At 43.9% G+C, this 19,274-nt stretch overlaps 1 protein-coding gene and 1 long non-coding RNA gene across 2 annotated transcripts; one reads left to right on the top strand and one right to left on the bottom strand.

The window, feature by feature from the left end:
• Positions 1 to 2,525: 2,525 nt before the first annotated feature.
• Positions 2,526 to 17,574, bottom strand: tspan33b (tetraspanin 33b). Its single transcript, XM_030365215.1, has 8 exons — positions 17,358 to 17,574; positions 12,024 to 12,081; positions 11,190 to 11,317; positions 9,928 to 10,002; positions 7,954 to 8,049; positions 7,463 to 7,591; positions 6,802 to 6,963; positions 2,526 to 3,551 (listed from the first exon to the last, which is right to left on the bottom strand). The coding sequence occupies exons 1-8, from the start codon at positions 17,451 to 17,453 to the stop codon at positions 3,483 to 3,485; spliced, it is 813 nt and encodes a 270-aa protein (XP_030221075.1). The 5' UTR covers positions 17,454 to 17,574; the 3' UTR covers positions 2,526 to 3,482.
• LOC115550310 (uncharacterized) lies at positions 3,487 to 5,066 on the top strand. The gene is made up of 3 exons (XR_003977883.1): positions 3,487 to 3,595; positions 4,360 to 4,454; positions 4,773 to 5,066. It is a non-coding gene; the product is annotated as an uncharacterized LOC115550310 (long non-coding RNA).
• Positions 17,575 to 19,274: the final 1,700 nt, after the last annotated feature.

A 19,274-nucleotide genomic window follows, 5' to 3' on the forward strand; every position in this document is an offset into this window, starting at 1 on the left:
TAGGCCTATATAAATATATTTTAAAAAGAAAAGATGGCCGGTCGGCGGGAGGGCGGCGACCCAGCGCCCTCTATAGGCGAGCCGCCACTGCCGATAACGAAAGAGGAAACAAAGTGTAACTGCATCTCTCGGTCTTTGGTTTCCTTGTTTTTTTCTACCCTTAGAAGTTCTGCTATAGCAAAGTTAGACTGCTCAATCCCAGATTAATACCATATATACCATGGTTTACTATAGTTGCCTTTGGTGTGATGAAACATTTAAACGTTTTACATAATCCACTTTGAGTTATAATTTCACTTAACATATATTTTATTGCAGCCTTGGGAAGAGGTATCTTTAAATAGGGATAATCCCAAATTTCTTTACAATTTCATGGAATATTTAGCCCGAAGATCTACATTAACAGTTTATCACTATGTAAATGCAGCCTATGTACGATGATAATAAATATAACATTGCATGGAATTATAGTAAATCACGGCCGTGCAATGCATCGCGGGTTGTTGGCCTACTCACACTAAGCTATACTTCTGCCCAGCGCTACAACCAGTCAATTAAAATCAATCAATAAAGCAACTAATCACACAATGACATTAAAAGGGCTGTGAACCCAAAATCGTTGTATTGTTTTAAACATGGTTATAAGTCTTATTTGATCAAGTATCACAGTAATGTATGCCATTTTGTCACCGTTACTAAAATTAGACCTTTATTTTGAAAAAAATTGAGCACAATTTCTGTCAACCAGTTTGTGAAAATCTTCTCTGCTCCAAACTCAGTGACGTCGGATTGCATTTTCTTATACACCTTGACACTGGCAGTGAGGTGTGTGGAGCTCCGTCTGAGCAACAGTGGATTTTTTTGTCGGTGTTCGAGATAGGGTTAAACTTCTCTGACATTTATAGGATGACAGCACATTATGTGGCACGTTTCATATAGGCTATCCTAAGTAAAGGCAGTTTGGTCGAAATTCAGACACTGATATTGCGTTTATGAGTAGTATATAGCAGCCAATGTTGTGTTACAGTCCATAAATCTGTACACATATTCAATAAAAAAGGACTTTCTGAACCCTGGCCACGGCCCGGGTTACATATTTAATACATATTACTCTCAGAACAATGTTCACGAATCAAATCAAGTATTAGCTATATATATTGCCTTTCTTAGCTTAAGTAACGTAGATCTCTCGTAAAAAGAGAAGACCATTCAGACTGGGTGACTAAATTACATAGCAGTACGGGAGTCTAATCCAACAATATATTTGCATATGCATATAATTGCATATTTGACCAAAAAGATTTATAACATACTTAGCCTACATGTGAACTTATTAGCAAAGTGATTGTATTTGAGTCAAATGTACCTTTCCAGCACATGAATATATTTATCATCATAATCTATCACTGTTAATTAAAGTGATATATTTATTTATTCATTATATGTTTGTATATGTCACTCAAGTCAAATAAATACCCTTTAAAAAAAGACCCATATTAGATGGCAACCAAACCCCTCAACAGAGACCAAGGGGACCCCCACCCTCCCTCCAAGACCCTGGGTGTCCCCTTGAGCCAGGCCATGGTGGAGTATGAGCAGGGCGACTACAGCCGCGCCCTGGAGCTGCTGCAGCCCCTACGATACGGCCGGATGGAAACGGGGGGCCTGGATTGACAGGGGAGGGGAGAAGGCATGCTGTGTGCTTTGCAGTTTTCTTTAACCGCTCCTCTGTCGAGGTGGTGTTAACACATGTATATATAATGGTGGTGCACCGGCTCTGTCGGTGCTAACACGTGTTTGGGTTTTGTGTGCGTTGAGATCCTTGATGTCAAACTAATGTTTATTTGCTGTGCAGTTTCAACCTGCTTGTACAGGGACAGCATAGACGTTGGGCCATCTATGAAAAAGGTTGTGTTGCATAATGACAACTAGAGCCATTCAGACCCATCGGTATACACACACACACACACACACACACACACACACACACACACACACACACACACACACACACACACACACACACACACACACACACACACACACACACACACACACATATACACACATACATACACACGCATACACACATACATACACACATGCAACGCACCAAAATATGAATTATGGATCTGTATCCTGGAAGCTGATGGAATCCAGGTATTGTGTGTCGAGAGGAAACTATTCCCCTCAGTGTACATACAGAATGCAAGGCATGTCCTAAAGCGCTAAAGGGAATGGGAGAGGGTCTATTTGCAATATTTTCTTATTTTTCTAATTTTGTTTTCCATTTACTGGCTCCCATCATACGCTTCAAGGTTGGTTAAGCTCAGAGAGGCATTGTGCACCTGCAGACACAAACACAAACACCCCCCCCCCCCCCCCCCCCCCCCCCCCCCCCACACACACACACACACACACACACACACACACACACGCACACGCACACGCATGCGCGCGCACGCGCGCGCACACACACACACACACACACATTAATACATCCTGCCACTCGCACGCAGCCACACTCTCACTCCGACTATCTTCAAAGATCTGTATATATATTATAATTAGTAGTACCGGTATATTATTATAGTAGTCTTGTATATTGATTGTTTTTTTTCTGTTCTCCCCTATAAGGCCTGACAGGGGAAGGATTGAAGATGTCCATTGATCTCTGTGTTCTCTCCCTCTCCTGCAGGTGTCTGCTGACGGAAAGAAATGCTCAGAGAGATAACTCCCCACTCATCTGATCCAGAGAGCACTCCACGGCTAGAATGCAACATTGCACATTCCAACCCCATCCCCTTCCCGAAGGCATCTACATTCCCCGCATTAATTACTATGAAGGAAGGTTTGCTGGATGACAGCTGGTCTATGCAGCGAAATATGTAATCACACAAACCCCATGTTGCCCATTGCATTTTTAATACCTCTTAAAGCTATGGTAAGACATTCATTTTAGAAGTATTTTTTACATATTTGCAGGAATTCCACAAACAATAAATGAAAATGCTCTGACAAAAATAAATGTACCTGTACTGTGTCCACCATAATGCTAGGATGTTATTAACCCCAAAACAATGTTTCAAAAAAACTTATTTCTTAAAAGAACAAATGTGTGCCGCTCAAATAAATCACATGAACAATTAAATACTTCCCAGGTAAAAAAAAAAAGATAAGTTCTGAAAATACATTGAAAACCAATCGATACCAAATACCAATACCAAATCAATAAAGCCAAACGTTTTCACCTTCCGCTCTATGGACTCACAGTTGTAGCTTCTTCCCACTGCTCATGACCCGTACCATCCGGTGTCCCCACGGCAACAGCACAATAAACAAGGAGAGATTGTACTTGAAAGCGGTTAGCGGTGGGGGTGACAGGGGAAAACAAGACTTCCTCTACAGATGTCACCGGTTGCTGTCAGGTCTGCGCTCCTCCCTTTATCCCGCCTTCCTCCCCGGTGTCCGGGGGCGGGGCCTCACAACACAGCGCTGATCTCGTCCTGGATCTGGGTGATCAGGATCTGGGACAGCACAATGCCCGCGATCTGAGGGTGGGAAGATGGCATGGCAGAAAACACGCCAATCAATGGTTTGTACTAAGAATCAAGCATCTTTTTTGAAATGGGTTTGCTCAGGTCTGGCTGCGAATCTTGCACAACGCAAAACACATACAATAATAATACATAGTAATACAGTAATACATTAATACAATAGTAATGCAAAATTATAATTCAGTTTATATTTACCATATCAAGTTATGGGGTGTCATATTGTCTTATTTTTGGCGTATCAAAGTGCGATTTGGTACTGCCAAAGTATTAACCTCTAAAGTGTGCAAGAATGATTGGATTCTATTTGGAGCAGGAATTTGGAGCAGGTTTTGCTTCCGCACAGTATGCAAGAGTCCTATCCGAAATGTACAAAATGCAATTTGTCACAAAGAGCAGCGCATTTACATTAAATGTGTTTATTTCTCAAGCCTTGACAACATTTTAAATCAGAGGTTGCTCGGAAAATGGAACCTGAAGCTGGATGTCTGATTAACGAGAACTCCATTCTCTTTACGTTCTTGTGAAGAGTGTATTTCCGTTTCCACGTAAAGTTGATGATGAAGCAATAGAAAACGTGAAGAGCCTCCCCATCCGATTTACTCAACATCAAAGCGATTGCAATTGTAGCGCGATTGTTTTGACGGGGGCTCATGGGTAATTTACCGTCTCTCTCTCCTTTTCTCTCTCTCCTTTTCTCTCTCTCTCTCTCTCTCTCTCTCTCTCTCTCTCTCTCTCTCTCTCTCTCTCTCTCTCTCTCTCTCTCTCTCTCTCTCTCTCTCTCTCTCTCTCTCTCTCCCATCAGTATTCTAGGGGCACCAATCAGCAGGATATGATGAAGGATGACTGCATTTCATAAGAGCCTCAAGCTGCATGGGAAGACTAGGAGACTCCTCGGAGGTAGTGCTCGGTAACAGCACACACACAAATATTCAGTGGACGCTCCCTGCTGCCCTCACTGGCCAATCACAAATTAATCAATGACTTGCAATAAAAGAAAGACGAGACAGTACAAGCAAAGAGCGAGCTATTGCACGTACTGTTTGCTCTGGGAGTGGATGAGATGTGATGAATTAATTATGAACACATATACAGCGAATGTGAACACAAAATGTTGCAGGCGTTATAACACATCGTCCCTCATCGAATGTCTCTGTAAAATATTCAATGATGTTTAGTAGGACTCGAATCTCAAACTGCTTTATCTCCTAAATTAAGCTCCTGAAGAGGTTTTGGGGTGCTTCCCTGAACAGTGGTACCCAAGTGACTGCCGAGGTCCTAGTCTGACCAGGGAGCTGGGAGGCAAGAGGCAGGTCAGTGCTGACTGACGCTTGCGGTATCTCACTGGGCTGGCTGACACTGTGTGTAAGGTGAGAGCTAAGGCCACAGGGTGCAACGATAGGTCGATGGCTACAGAGACAATTGGGCGGAATCTCGGTATGGGCCATATGTCGGTCTTACCGACTGTAAACCATGTCATCAAGGGCCACTGGGGGTTCTCAGTTAGACAGAAGCCTGTTAAAGCTAAAGAAAAAAGGAAAGCATTTCTGGCGAAAAGATGGAAAGGATTAGAGCCTCTTAAATGAAAATGGCAAGCAAGCACAAGGTAAATGCTGAAAGAAAATATGTAAAAGTTGCCATTTTAAAGGACAACAAAAGTAAGTCTGTGAACTGGGTAGTAGTTAGTAGCAATGACATAAGAGCAGCTGTCGCCTACAACAGAGACATCCAGCCTGACCTTAAACATCTTTGGACGCTGGAAGGAGACTTTGGGCTTGTGTCTGGGTATGGCAGCTGCTAAAAAGCTCATTCTTGAAAAATGGAAATCTGACTCAGCACATCGTTCAAAAGAACTTGCATAATGAGATGTTGTTCCGATGGAACAACAACATTTAATCAAATCAACACAGGGAACAAATGTCTAAACATTTGGGGACCAGAAGAACGTGAATAACACAAAGCAGTAACACTACAATATGTGACACCTGCTCTTGATGATTTTTTTTTTAATGGATTTACAATGTGTCTGTTGGAAATTACTGTTATTAGTAAACATGCCACAAATGATACCTCGCATCTGGGTTGGCAGCTATTTTTCATTTTTCTCTTTATGTTTTTTCCTTTGTTCCTGTTTTCATGTTAACGTGTCTCTTTATGAATGTTATGAATAATTGAAAAACCTCTCAATAGAATACATAAAAAAATAAACGGTTTTGTAAATACCAATTATACTGCTATTCATCACCAACGAAGCACCTTGATGGCTTATGATCTCTGTTCATATGTTTTTAAAGAGTAGAAGGAGCTCTTTCAGATATTTTGAAAGCGTGCCTGCATTTTATTAACCAGACTGGGAAAATTATTACCATCATCGACTAACACACACCAATTCAATTTAATTTGGATTCCTTCGGGGCTCCTACTGATCAGATCCGATAAATCATCTTAGCGATATTTTGAATCCAACCATCAAAGAACGCTAGGATGTTTCTAGAAAACAAGGCCTGCATTTGATCAGCAGACACCAACATCATCCAGACCCTGCAGATAAAGCCCCTGCATGTCCTGTTCTCACACACACACGCAAGAAATTACCTTTGGTAGGAAAGGTCCAACTTATCCCGAGCGCAGCACCTTGAGTTTTGACTTGCACCGAGAACAACAACCGCATCCCACGTGCCTTTAATCTGTCATGTTTTCATACATCTCTCAGTGGCTCGGCTCACTAATACAATGTAGACAGGGTTCTGTTTCACAAGCTCACCGGCACTTTATATCGTCCAATGGGTCTCAGTCCGTTCGGTTCAAATTCGTCCAAACTGCTTGAATCAATCTGAACCCGGCGTTGCGTCCAACCTTCCAGATACTCCCAGACTCATGCATTCTTTAACAGAACGTTCTTAACCCTCCAAACTCTCGGCCAGTGATGTTGCATCATGCTTCCAACAGGGGGTTTGTACTCCATCCTTGACATCTTAAATGTACATACTTTACGCCGCGCTTTATGCTTGCGGATGATTTCCACGGTGTCTACACATGTAGTCCTATTTGTATTATTTCACGGCTAGCTCCTGTATTGATTCAGGGCCCTCTGTCCTTCATGTTCTATTTCCCATCTTACAGTTTTAAACAGGCAACCTTGAGGTTTGCTTTGAAATTTGAATGTTTGTGACACACCAACAGTGAAGTTGCACCTCACATATCAATGGAGTTGGGCTTTTGGGTCTATGAGCTGGGATGGAGTTACCTGGGGGAGGGCTAGACCCAGGGTAAGAGCTCCCACCAGCAGCAGGTGGGACTCGATCCAAACCACGGCTCTGTCTGCACAGCCGACGGGGTAGATGGACCTATCGGCCTCCAAGGAGTTCTGCGCCTGGACGCCGAAGCCACACATGGTGTTGATCACGGCCTGCGAGCAAGGAAAGCATCTGTTGTGCTATTCAGCCAGCTTATTTCCATGATCCAATTCATCATTGGCCAATACGATCACGGCACGGCATCCCTAACTTTTGGGTTACAATAAAACATTTCACGTCTGTAAAAGAGTTGTGGTCAATAGGTCAGAACATGGCCTCCGCTCATGTTATGGCCAATTAGCCCCCCCCCCCCACCGCACCTACGACACATACCATCAGCTGTGAGTAGTAAAGAAAGGTCGCCCTGTGATCTGCCCTCTCCGTCCAACAGGATATAAAGTCGATATGAGCGCAGAACGAGACCAACAAGTCGCCTTTAGTATTCTACTCCTCTCTGTGCACTTGTGAAATAATCAAGGTTCCCCAAAGAGTCTTCCAACATTCATCAGCGATAAACAGGTCATGACCCTACACTCTACAATGCGGTTTGTGTGTGTATGTGTGTGTGTGTGTGTGTGTGTGTGTGTGTGTGTGTCTGTCCCAGCGACCCACCTCTCCTGGGATGGGGGTGCAGCAGGAGAAGGGCACGGCACAGCGCTCCGTGCTCGGGTTCCCCTCTGTACAGTTGAAGTAGAGGTTCCACGACCAGTCGGTGTAGTCGTTCCACCCGCAGCATTTAAACTAACACACACACACACACACACACACACACACACACACACACACACATTCACAAACAAATTAATATTACAAAAGGATCAAAGGAGAGGAAGTATACATTAAGCGATCAGTTGCACAGTGTTCTGTACATTGTGGTGGGGCTGATTCCAAAGGGGGAAGTCCCTGTTGGACGCACCATTGCATTTGTGAGTATACAGATGGCAGAGGGAAATCACATGAAGAGAGCCTGAACTACAGTGCTATTTATAGATTAGGAAATTCCTAATAGGGGCCAACCTACACAAACACACGCGCACACACACGCACACACACACAAACAGATAGAAAATAATTCTGCAGGCTTGCTAAGGCAACTGGAGCACCTCTTTCTGTATGTAATCCATCAGGTTCTGTAGATCCAAGTCATCTCTGTAGTGTACTATGGCCTTCTTCACAAATTTCCCCACAGCATGGCGCGTCTTGGGCAGAAGGGGAACAGAGGGTATTTCCATCAGTACATGTTTGAGGGGCTTATTGTAAGATGTTAATACGAAGTGAGCGGACCCCAGGGACTTGTCTCAACAAGGCGAACTCTGGATTACAGCCGGAGCGCCTGATGCACCATGATGGCTTTCATAATGTTGACTTTAAAAAGAGTAATGAAACAACCTACGCCCCCCCCTACCCCCCGCTTCCCCCGAGAGATCCATTCAAACACACAGTACACACTTTCCCTACACTCAACACACACACACACACACACACACACACACACACACACACACACACACACACACACACACACACACACACACACACACACACACACACACACACACACACACACACACTGCTATTTTAGGTCCATGTTGAGTTACAGCCGATTAGAATCTCTCCAGATTTAAATAATGAAGTCATATAAATTCACTACACCCGAGACAGCAGATGGAATCTGCCAATCATAAACAAGTTTGATTTACGTCGCCTCGATTTATGATATCGAGGCGACGAATGGGGGCTCGCCCTCTTTGGCAGGCCCTGCTGAAGAACCCCTTGAATAAAAGTATCCGCCGTTCTTTACTACCCCGGCCATGTCAGTTGGAGTAACCCTCAAATTAAGTATTTTTATCTCCTCCTAACACAGCATGGAGTTCGATAATTAAAGAATTTTACGAACAGTAGTGTTCCATAAGGCAGTCTTGTGAGATAGGGATTAGCTGTATCCACTGGGGGTTTCTCTTAAGTGGAGGACATCCATTAGCTCTTGCAGGGCTAAAATCTTTACATTAAAACACGGAGGGCTATGGGGAGCAATACTAAAGCTTAGCATAGGCTACACTGGCGTGTGTTGCTGCTGTTGCTACCAAAAAAAGTTTAAAAATAAAGTTGCTTTTTGAGTTATCCTTTCTAGTCCACATTAAACTAACTACAGATAGAATAAGCAAGTGTGGTAAGTTCAAACCCCGACAAAACTAATATATTTAATTTGTCGTACCAACTAGGGAATGTGTTATGAATCCCTAAGCACTCTCTGGCAGAACTCTTTCCTCTCCAACCCGTCCGACCCTCACGTCAATATATACATATGTATCAATATAATATATATATAAATGTACGCCATTGCTGCCCCCATCCAATGCCTGTGCGTTCCTGCCACTCAGCCAATGCCCCACCTCCACATGTCGTTAGCAACATGGATATCCTTGAAGGGGGTAGCTGTGGAAATGGAACAACTTGGCTCCACTTTGAAGTGCCGTGGCGGCGTTTTAATCATTTAGCGCGGAGGGGAGAGGATGCCAGGAGGGGATGTTAGGCTGCTCTGTATAGCAGCAGGTGGCGGGACGGAAGACACAGGGGGGGGCAGGCAGCTGGGGGGGGGAATGGAGGCATCATGGGGCTGATGCAGAGGTGCCCCCATCGCGGATCACATTTGTGTTATTATTATTTATTTATTATTATTATTCGTTTTATTCTTTTTTTTTATGTGGAGGCATTCTCTGTGGCGTACTGGGGAATATTATTGTGCCTTTGGAGGAAAATAATGGTATTTTGTTATTGATGTGTAGGTTGTTATTATTTGTGTGTCTCCACACACACACGCACACGCACGCACGCACGCACGCACGCACGCACGCACGCACGCACGCACGCACACACACACACTAACACACACACACACATACACACACACACACACACACACACACACACACACACACACACACACAGAAACACACACGCAAGCACTACGTAACAATTCTGACTAGACATTGATACATTGAACATGCAATTAAAAAAATACAGAGTAGGCCTGATCCTGGGATGAGTAGGATCCCTATCATACAGAGTAGTCCTACCTGATCCGAGTAAAAGAACCCCAGGACTGCTATGGACAGCTGGGTGAGGAAGACCAGGGTCAGACTGAAGGAGAACTGGAAGAGAAAGGGAGAGGGCGTACGCAGATATTGATTCAGACACAAAGAATGAATCATATTGCAGTCGCACACACACAAGTGCCCCCTAGAAGGCATAGGAGAGCCTCTACAACAGAGGTTGGGCCCACTGTCGATGGGTCACTATGGTCTAGGGGTGTAACCATACATGTAGGCCTATTCGTATTGAACCGAATCAGTACGGACGTCACGGTTCGGTGCATGGATTTACATAGAGAATACACAGCATAAAATTAAATAAAATTGGTGTGCGAATTAATTAATGTAATGCGGAACTAATCTTAGATACGCGAGTTCTTCAGGGACAACTGAAGAACCGTTTCCACCGGAGGGTGTGGGTCGGTTCAGTTCGCTAGGGTGTGGCACGGATCGCGTTTCCACCGCCAAAAGTGGCCGTGACCCGGACTGAGCCGCATTGAGCCGCACTCGTCCGTGGGGGTACCCCTGAAAGGCTGGCGCCAAGTTCGAGCTACACAAGCCGCCCGTTGATTGGTCGACAGAATCGCACTTCCGTGAGACACTTACTTCTTACTTAGGCCTTTAAGTTCCCAAAGGAACATAGGCCATCGACAAAACCCCTCCATCCTCTCCTGTCTTGGGCCCTCCGCTCCAGTTGAGGAGCACTTCCGTGAGACAGGGGGATAATAGCTAGCACATTATTTACACTTTATTGAAGAAAATGTCGCACAAATGTTTGCCCTCCTTCTTGGACGTCCTACATTGTTGAATGTTTTTTCATTGTGCGCGCTCCTCTTTCTCCTTGTATTTATTAGCAGCCTACACTGTGTAGGGCTGCTTTGAGGTCACAATGCTTACGTACCTGCCGCGGCTGTTGCCATCCGGTTTAACCCCCCCCCCCCTGCTGCGCCGAACCGCACCTTTCATAAATTTCATAAATAAGACATGTTGCATTTTCAGTTTTATAACTGATTGTCTTATTTTGTTTACAAGTTACGGACGGAGTCTGGAGGTGATGTGGGGTACTTATTGTTCACACAGTTCAGGCTGTTGCAGCTAGCTCAGGAGAGAGACTGTATGACACTAGGTGGTACAACCTGAGACATTGTACCGAACTCGTACCGAACCGTGCTGTCTGAACCGAGGTGTGAACCGAGCCGTGACCTCAGTGTACCGCTACACCCCCCCCTATGGTCGGACCAGCCTACCGCTCTCAGGAGACGGATGTTGTCCCGCAGAGCTCCGACGCAGCCGCAAAAGGTGATGAAGAACATGACCACCCCCACCGCGATGAGCACGACGGCCGGGTCGATGAGGAAGGTGTCCCTCACGGTGTCTGAAGACAGACAGGCAGATCAACAGATGTCCCGCAGGTCCAGGTGCATTATCCACTTCCACTTCACCGCTCTCGTTCTCCCTCCATCCCCCTCCCTCTTTCTATCTCTTATCCCTACATCCCCCTCCCTCTTTCTATCTCTTTCTCCCTACATCCCCCTCCCTCTTTCTATCTCTTTATCCCTCCATCTCGCTCTCTTTTTCACTTTCTCTCTGTCTCCTTCTCTTTTTCTGTCTCTCTTTCTCCCCCTCTTTTCCTCTCTCTCGTTATCCCTCTATTTCACGCTATTTTTCTCTCTCTCTTTCTCCCTCTCTCTCTTTTTCCCTCTCTCTCTCTCCCTCTGTTTGTATTGATTTGGTACTGTTTGCTGTCAATAGTTTTCCTTTTCGCCAGAAAGCCTGCGACTCTTCTGCTCTTTAACTCTCTCCCTTGATATCCCCTGTCTTCTCTAGGGCTATTGACCCAGCAACTATTTTACCCTGCGTTCTCCCTTCTTGTGTCAGTTGGTTAAAAACAACAAAACACACAAACAAACACATGATTTGAGATGAAATCACCAGTGTGATGATCACCTTTTCGATGACCATTCATTTCTATTGCACAGTAAAAGAGAGTAAACGTATAATTGTACCTTCCACCGTGTAATTAAGTTATAATAATTCCAATCTAAAATTAGCAGCACACGTATTTTCCTTTTTGTACATACCTGTTGCTTTCTGCACCTTGGCATACACACCTATCATGACAATCAACAAGGAGAAAACCTGCAGAGAAAATTAAATTTGAAAACGACTCAAATAAAATAATGTGAAAATAATGTGATACATTTAAAAATACTCCATCAATCTAGAGTGCCATAGGACTTGCACCATGACCACCATGGTGAAAAGAAAATATTAGATAAAGTAATCTCTTTAATTTTTTTAGGGAATTAAAACATAAAAAATTATAACTTAAATTTGCTAATGACCGTGAGACTGTAAAGCCCTTACGAATAAGTTTTAGAGTAGTGGTTAGTGGCCTTGACTCCCAGCAGAATTGTTGTAACTTTCATTCTCAATGTCTTCATAAGCCAGAATCGTACCAAAATGAATCAGTTATAATTATTTTAACATCATCTTTAGAAAATATATGACATAGTATTCGAAAGAAATGTGGAACTGACTTTATAGTCTAGTGCTCAATGTGCTTGACTCCCAGCACGAATTTGGGAGTAACAGATAGGAAATTGAAGGGCATTTCAAATTTAAGTGTACTGGTAATTATGGCTTTTAATGGAGGACACCTTTAAGCCCCTAAAAACAATGCTGTGTTGGCCACAGAAGAGAATAAAGAGGCGAAGATCTCAATAGAGGTAGCCAGCTGAGATGGCTCATTGGTAAACTCTCAAGCCTCTTAGGCTGTAGGCTCTGGGTTAAGAGATGAAGGCTTCAAGTAATTTCATTTCCTCGCAAAGTCCCAAATGTCTCCCTATATGTCGATTATTCTTATCGATAAAAGTGATCACTTGTCAATCTAAGTAAACGTTATCTTTTCAAAATATATGGAGCACAATATGCAGAATTGACTTGACCTGACTTCAGAATTGTTATGCCAATATCCCTGAGAGATAAACCACACAGCCATGCCTTTGCCCTAAATAAATCATGTTGACGATGTGCACCGCGGGCCGAGCTCAGTGCGCTCTGCTCTTTTTGGTGCGGCTGCAGTCGGACTCCAATAGGCTCTACAGTTTCCACCCCTAACCCTAACCCGGCTGGACGTTGGGTCCGTTAGAGAATTATCCCTTACCTCTAAAAGGCCAGTTCACCCCTGGTTTTTTGTGCATCATGGAATTAGGGTGAAACCATTTGCAATTCATTGGAAGCTGCATAGTCTGAGACTACACCAAAGCCTTATACCCTTTTAAGTGTACGGTTGTCTAATAGGGGAAGATGGGGGAAAACAAGCCTTAATAATAATGTAATTTTAATGTGAAATTTAAATATATTTGGATACCAGTTTAGCATGGATAGCACCATGTTGCCTAAAATAGGACATTTTTAGGGAAAATAAATCAAACCATAGCAAATTCATCCCATGAACTTGCATGTAAACAAGAAGACTAATTTCTCCTTTCATCCTTTGTAAAATTCACACTTATAATTATTATATTGTTATTGTTATAATTATGAGTAATCTTATTATAATATATCTTAGAATGATTAGATAAGGACATAATTTGGCCTAGGCCTAAATGAGACATGTAAGTCATTATTTTGAGTCATCATTGAGATACAAATTCGTCTTTATGAGGTACTTGGTAATCATTTCCACAAATGACACGTAGGGCTTCTAACACTCCAGGATTCAAGGAGACTGGGTCACCTTGAAAAGACAAACATATGACTCGGATGATGGATCATATCGTTGCAAGATAGCACACTAATTTAACATAAATTATAGCCTCCTACAACCTCATGTCCTTGTCTCGTCTCCATGGAAACCTGACATGATGATGTCCTTTTGGCAATCAAACGATTTCATGTGAATTGTAATGTAAATGATAACCTTCAACCGCAGCAACAATGGTGCTTGTTGGCGCAGAAGAGAGTTCTTGGTTATCAGTGCAGGAGACCTGAGATCCAGTCCCACCTAGGCTGCTCTGCATCAAAACCTAAAATATGCAGAAAATGACCCAAATGAGAAAGATAAATCCAATTTCAGAATAGTATTCTTGAGGTGGAAGAAAAAATCCCCAAAAAAATAAATCTAATTTCTCGTTTTCGGCCTCTTTTCCATTCCCTTTTTATTATTCTATTTTCACAATCTCTTCATCTTTTTTCAAGCCTTTCAAAAGCTGAAACCAAAGACATGCCATTGACTGCTACTCCCCATAAGAGACTCCATCTCAGCATTTATGAGTGCCCTCAAAGCTCTACCTTATTCAATTACTGACCAATTAGGTCTCTGTGTCCTTTCCTTAAACCTTCCCCGTAGAGTGTTCTTGAGTATTATCAAGGGCACTCCGAAGTTGAATGTTTTATATATGTAATTATTATTATTAATTAATCTTAAGTGCACCTAAAATGTAAGTACACTTCAAATTAAGTCGGCTTCCACTGTAATTGCACTTCATTTTAAACCACACTTCCTCTTGAGTACACTTCCTGATAAATACTTAGGGGATGGTGTGGAACTTTTTCCACTGCATTAAGGTTTTCTTCATCTTTTTTTAAATTAGTTTTAGCCGGAACTTGGTTTTTTTCATTTTTTACAAAGCTGAGAGGCAATGTAAAAATGTTTCAAGAACTCTTGCTTCTCCTCATAGCATGTCCCCAAGATGAAGTGTAACTGGTATGCATTTAAGCTAAGTCTGACTTTCACCAAGCCACATCAAGCACCGTTTTTTTTGGTAATGTTACCATACTTTCATACATAAAAGGAATCCCAGAGATGTCAATTCAATTTGTGTTCCCACTTTAAGCCCCTTTAAGCTTTTCCAAACTGAGCCTTTTAGGCCAGAGGAAACAAAAAAATACATGTTGTCCCCATGATAAATAACCAATTCATGACCTAAGTGCAAACTTTCGTTCTTTCATTGTTTCTTTGAGTATTGAACAAAGTCCATAGCGTATTTTCAGGCTTGTGAGTTATTATCTTGCGCTTAGTGAAACTTTCTGACATTTTCAGTCTGCCATGTCTATCAAGTTGAACTTCAAACATTTCTTTTTTCAGATTTACTTTATTATAAAACCAAGGCAACATAAGGGTTTTCTTTGTGTAAGACACAGAAAATCCATTTTCTTGATAGAAAAAATGGAGAGAGAGAGAGAGAGAGAGAGAGAGAGAGAGAGAGAGAGAGAGAGAGAGAGAGAGAGAGAGAGAGAGAGAGAAAAAGAGAGAGAGAGGGAGAGAGAGAAAGAGAGAGAGAGAGAGAGAGAGAGAGAGAGAGAGAGAGAGAGAGAGAGAGAGAGAGAGAGAGAGAGAGAGAGAGAGAGAGAGAGCAAAGGGCACAAGAATTTGTCCATTGCAGCAAAGGTCTTGTGGATCTCTGAGCCCGGTTCATCCAGGGCTCGTTCTGTTTTTCAGAACATCCTTCCAGGCAATGCGGTAGGCAGCCACAAAAGTGCAAAGCCTGCATAATATCTAACACCAACAGACTGTTGACAATTCCCTTAGTACACGCAAAGGATGAGGCAAAGAGAAGAGCTAATGAGGTCTCTAGACAGAGAGGAGATACAGGTGAAGCAAAGAGCCCGCAGTGGAAAAGCAAGTGTTGCAGTCTTCATTAGTAACTGTTGCCGGATATCTCATTTACTGTGAGTAACCTTTATTGTATGTATTTGAATATATAACAGCAAAGGTATCTATTAAGGTGGAGTGAGTTGAGAAAAAACTAACATATCGAACGTCAGACAGACGGACATATTCATTCAGAGTATCCATCCGCTGTCCTGATGGGCCTTCCTTGACAAGGCTCAAGGCTGGAGGTTTTTTTTGAGTAATGACACCGGTACCCCATGTGTTTACATGTGTGTTATGTGCGGTTGATGTGTGCAAAGTCAGTGCAGCATCCAGGATAGGAGCCGAGAAACAGTGAAAACATTTCAGCAATGTTTTGTAGGCTTCGCAACAAAGGAGGAGAGGGAGAGCGCATGATAGAGAGGAATAGAGTGTGAGAGAGAGTGTTTGATAGAGCGAAAGAGATTTAGTGTGAGAGAGAGAGCGAGAGAGAGAAAGAGAGAGAGAAACAGAGTGAGAGAGAGAGCTTTTGAGGGAGAGCAAAAGAGATAGAGAGCATGCGCAAGACAGAGAGTGCGATAGAGAGAGATTGCGAGCGAGAGAGAGAGAGAGCACAAGAGAGAGATAGAATGAGAGAGAGAGAGAGAGCAAGAGGGAAAGCGCAAGAGATAGAGAGAGCGAGAGAGAGAGAGGGATGGCGGTAGAGATACTGAGAGGTGAAAGCCAACTGTGTTGAGCCATAGGGATGGGGGACAAAAGGGGCCTAATGGATTATAGATGGAGCGTCCGCTTCTGGTCCTGTCTCTGCTAAACAAGCATAACACGACCAGGGTCAACGGGTGCTGACTTCCCCCACCCCCCAGGGGGGGGGGGGGGGGGGGGGGGGGGGGGGGGGGAGATAGGGTGTGCAGGGATAAGATGGAAGTGTGGTCAAATAAATGGCTTTGGGCTTGTTCCTTGACAGCAGAAAATGATTACTGAAGTGGGAAACGGGTAGGAAGACAGGGTGCACTGGTGTTTGTGCGTGTGTGTGTGTGTGTGTGTGTGTGTGTGTGTGTGTGTGTGTGTGTGTGTGTGTCTGTGTGTGTGTGTGTGTGTGTGTGTGTGTGTGAGTTTGTGTATGAGAGAGAGAGAGCATTACCGCCGACAAACTTCAGCGCCTCGTCCTGTTCCAGTGGTTGTACTGACACCCACTCCTAATGAACTGATTCACATCGATGGACTCTACAATCTTTTCTAATTGACTTCATAATTCAAATAAATAGCATATTCAGCACATTCCGCAAGTACAATGTTTTTGCTGGCTTTGAAGTTTCACTGGTCCACTTGGGAGTCTTTTTTTTTCATTCAATTGAACAAGGATTCATTGGAAGTCAAGCAAAACACCCCACAGGTTGGTTAAATGTGCTGGTTTTAAATACGGCGGGAGGGGAGGAGTGAAATGAGGAGATAAGTACTGCTGGACCTCTACTCCCACAACAACGGCCGCGCCTCGGTTGCCGGAGGCTGGGTATTACGGTTGTAAATCAGCCCTCCACTCACCAGCAGAGAAGCTAATGTCCCCCCCCCCCCCCTCAAATAGCAGCCCCGCTACTTCAATTATTTACACGGTTTCTTTAGCTTTCTCTGCCTGCGACTGCATGGGAAGAAAGAGTCCTCTATCTGTGGACCGAGCGGTCAGTATAAACGTGGTCACTGGAACAACACAGCACGGCGGTCCTCACGGCAGGCATGGACTCTGAGTCGCTAACTGACTCAGGTGGTCTGCCCTTCTAGGAATAGATCACTCTGCGGGAAGGCTGGAGAGCCGGCTTACCCAGAACAACAAGCTGAAGAAGAAGAGGAAGTATCTAATCCAGGGGTTGATGTAGGAGAAGGTTTCCGCGCGGTTTAGGTTCTGGATCCTGTCCATGCTGAGCTATTGTTTTTTTTATGTATTTTTTCCAGTTCTTGGCAAATATCTACAACCGGGAGCAGTTTCTCTCTTGCCACCGTGGGAATCAGCTGCTGTAAAAAAAAAGAAAAAAAAAAGAGTTGAGGGGTTGGGTTGCAAAGGGCGACGGGCATCCTAAAAGAGAGAGAGAGAGTGAGAGGGGTGTGTTGCATTGGTGGGCTGGGGGGGTGTGTGTGGGGGGCAGAGCTTTGACGCTGCCGGTGGAGAGGCCGAGAACCGTCGCGTGACAGCATGGGTCGGGTTGCAGAGAAAGAGAGGACCTGTGGGTCTGGTGACTGCAGGCTGGTGGCCTCCCCCCAGGGCAACAGGTCTGCTGGGCTAGCTTTGGAGTGCCGGGGCCCTTGTTGCGCTGAACCCTGCTCTATCCGCAGCCCCCGTGGAAGTGCACACAGAAGAGATTTATTTTACTCCCCCCTCAGCGGGTCGTTCTCGCACCGTCCCCCCTCTCCCTGCTGCGCCCGAGAATAAGGAAAGCGTTAGATCTCAGAGGGTCCGGTGGGCCCCTGTGGTGCATGGAACTCAGGAGGAGACCCTGTTTTCGTAGGGGTAATAATGGTGGGGTTCACTTGCGCCATTCTAAGTAAACTTTGAGAAAACAAACAACCTGAAAGCATCGCACTGGAACAACAAGTGCCGCACTTCTCCCATAGCGTCCAATTATTGGGGATTGAAGATTTTACCTTGGTTGCCAATTGTCGAATTATACGAAGATGGGAGAGCCGGCCATGAAATAGATATTCTGAGGACGTTTCTGATGTGAACAAAAGCACAGAGACAACCCTTCAATGTCTGTATTATTGATCGTTCAGCTCAGTGATTCTGTTTTTGGGAAATATGGGAATTGGATGACAAAATGCAACGCACAATTTAATGAACGGTGCAAAATGGAAACCACACAAACATAGCGTGGTAAAATGAAGACTTGCAAGAAAATAACACAGATCCGTCTAGACAGAAATGTCTGTCTGCTGAAGTTTAGCGTCTCCATCCCCATAACCAGCGATCACGGTGAACCGAGGAGTGAAAGAGAAAGGGTAAGATTGTCAGGCTGGCTAGGATCTATTCTTGCGTTCAGATGTCACGGTTACGGACGAGTGATGTCTGTCATTTCATAGAGTAACCAGCACTACTGGTGTACGCTCAAATGTGTCTGACTGTGGAAAAGGAAATAAAATTAAAAGGTGCCTTATTCAGAAGGCCTCCGAACTGTTCTTGACAGCAAGAATACCTTAATCTGTGGGGTTTTCCGGTCAATCACAACACTCCTGTAAAATCACAGCTTGTCCCTCAGGTGACATGTCATCGTCTGTCTGCCCCGGAAACGATTTCACACCCTTGACTTATCTTTAACGCTAGATACTAGGAGACAGCTGTCAAACAGGGCACAGGAAATGTCAAGAGTCGGAAAGATTATCTGCCACGTTCTCACTATTCCAGACGAATACAATTGACTTGGCTACTAATTTGAATGCACAGATTCTAGGTAACTGAATCAATCCTGACCATTGTGAAACATTCAAGATTTTTCATCTTTTTGATGACATTTCCTGTGATCTGTTCTTTGGAATTTTGTAAAATGTAATGCATGAAGAATGACCGGTAGGTGTACTTGTGGTTTATTAAAAGTTCAAAAGCATTTATAAAATGTAACCTTCAAAAGCAGAGCAAAAGACAAAATGACGAGGCAGCAATGAGTTTCTGTACAGCTGAGCAGGTGGTGAGAGATATATGCTTTAAAAGATATTTGTGAGGTACATCTCAAAAGCCAGACTTCATCCA

Source organism: Gadus morhua, chromosome 9, assembly GCF_902167405.1.
Source record: "Gadus morhua chromosome 9, gadMor3.0, whole genome shotgun sequence".
Taxonomy (NCBI): domain Eukaryota; kingdom Metazoa; phylum Chordata; class Actinopteri; order Gadiformes; family Gadidae; genus Gadus; species Gadus morhua.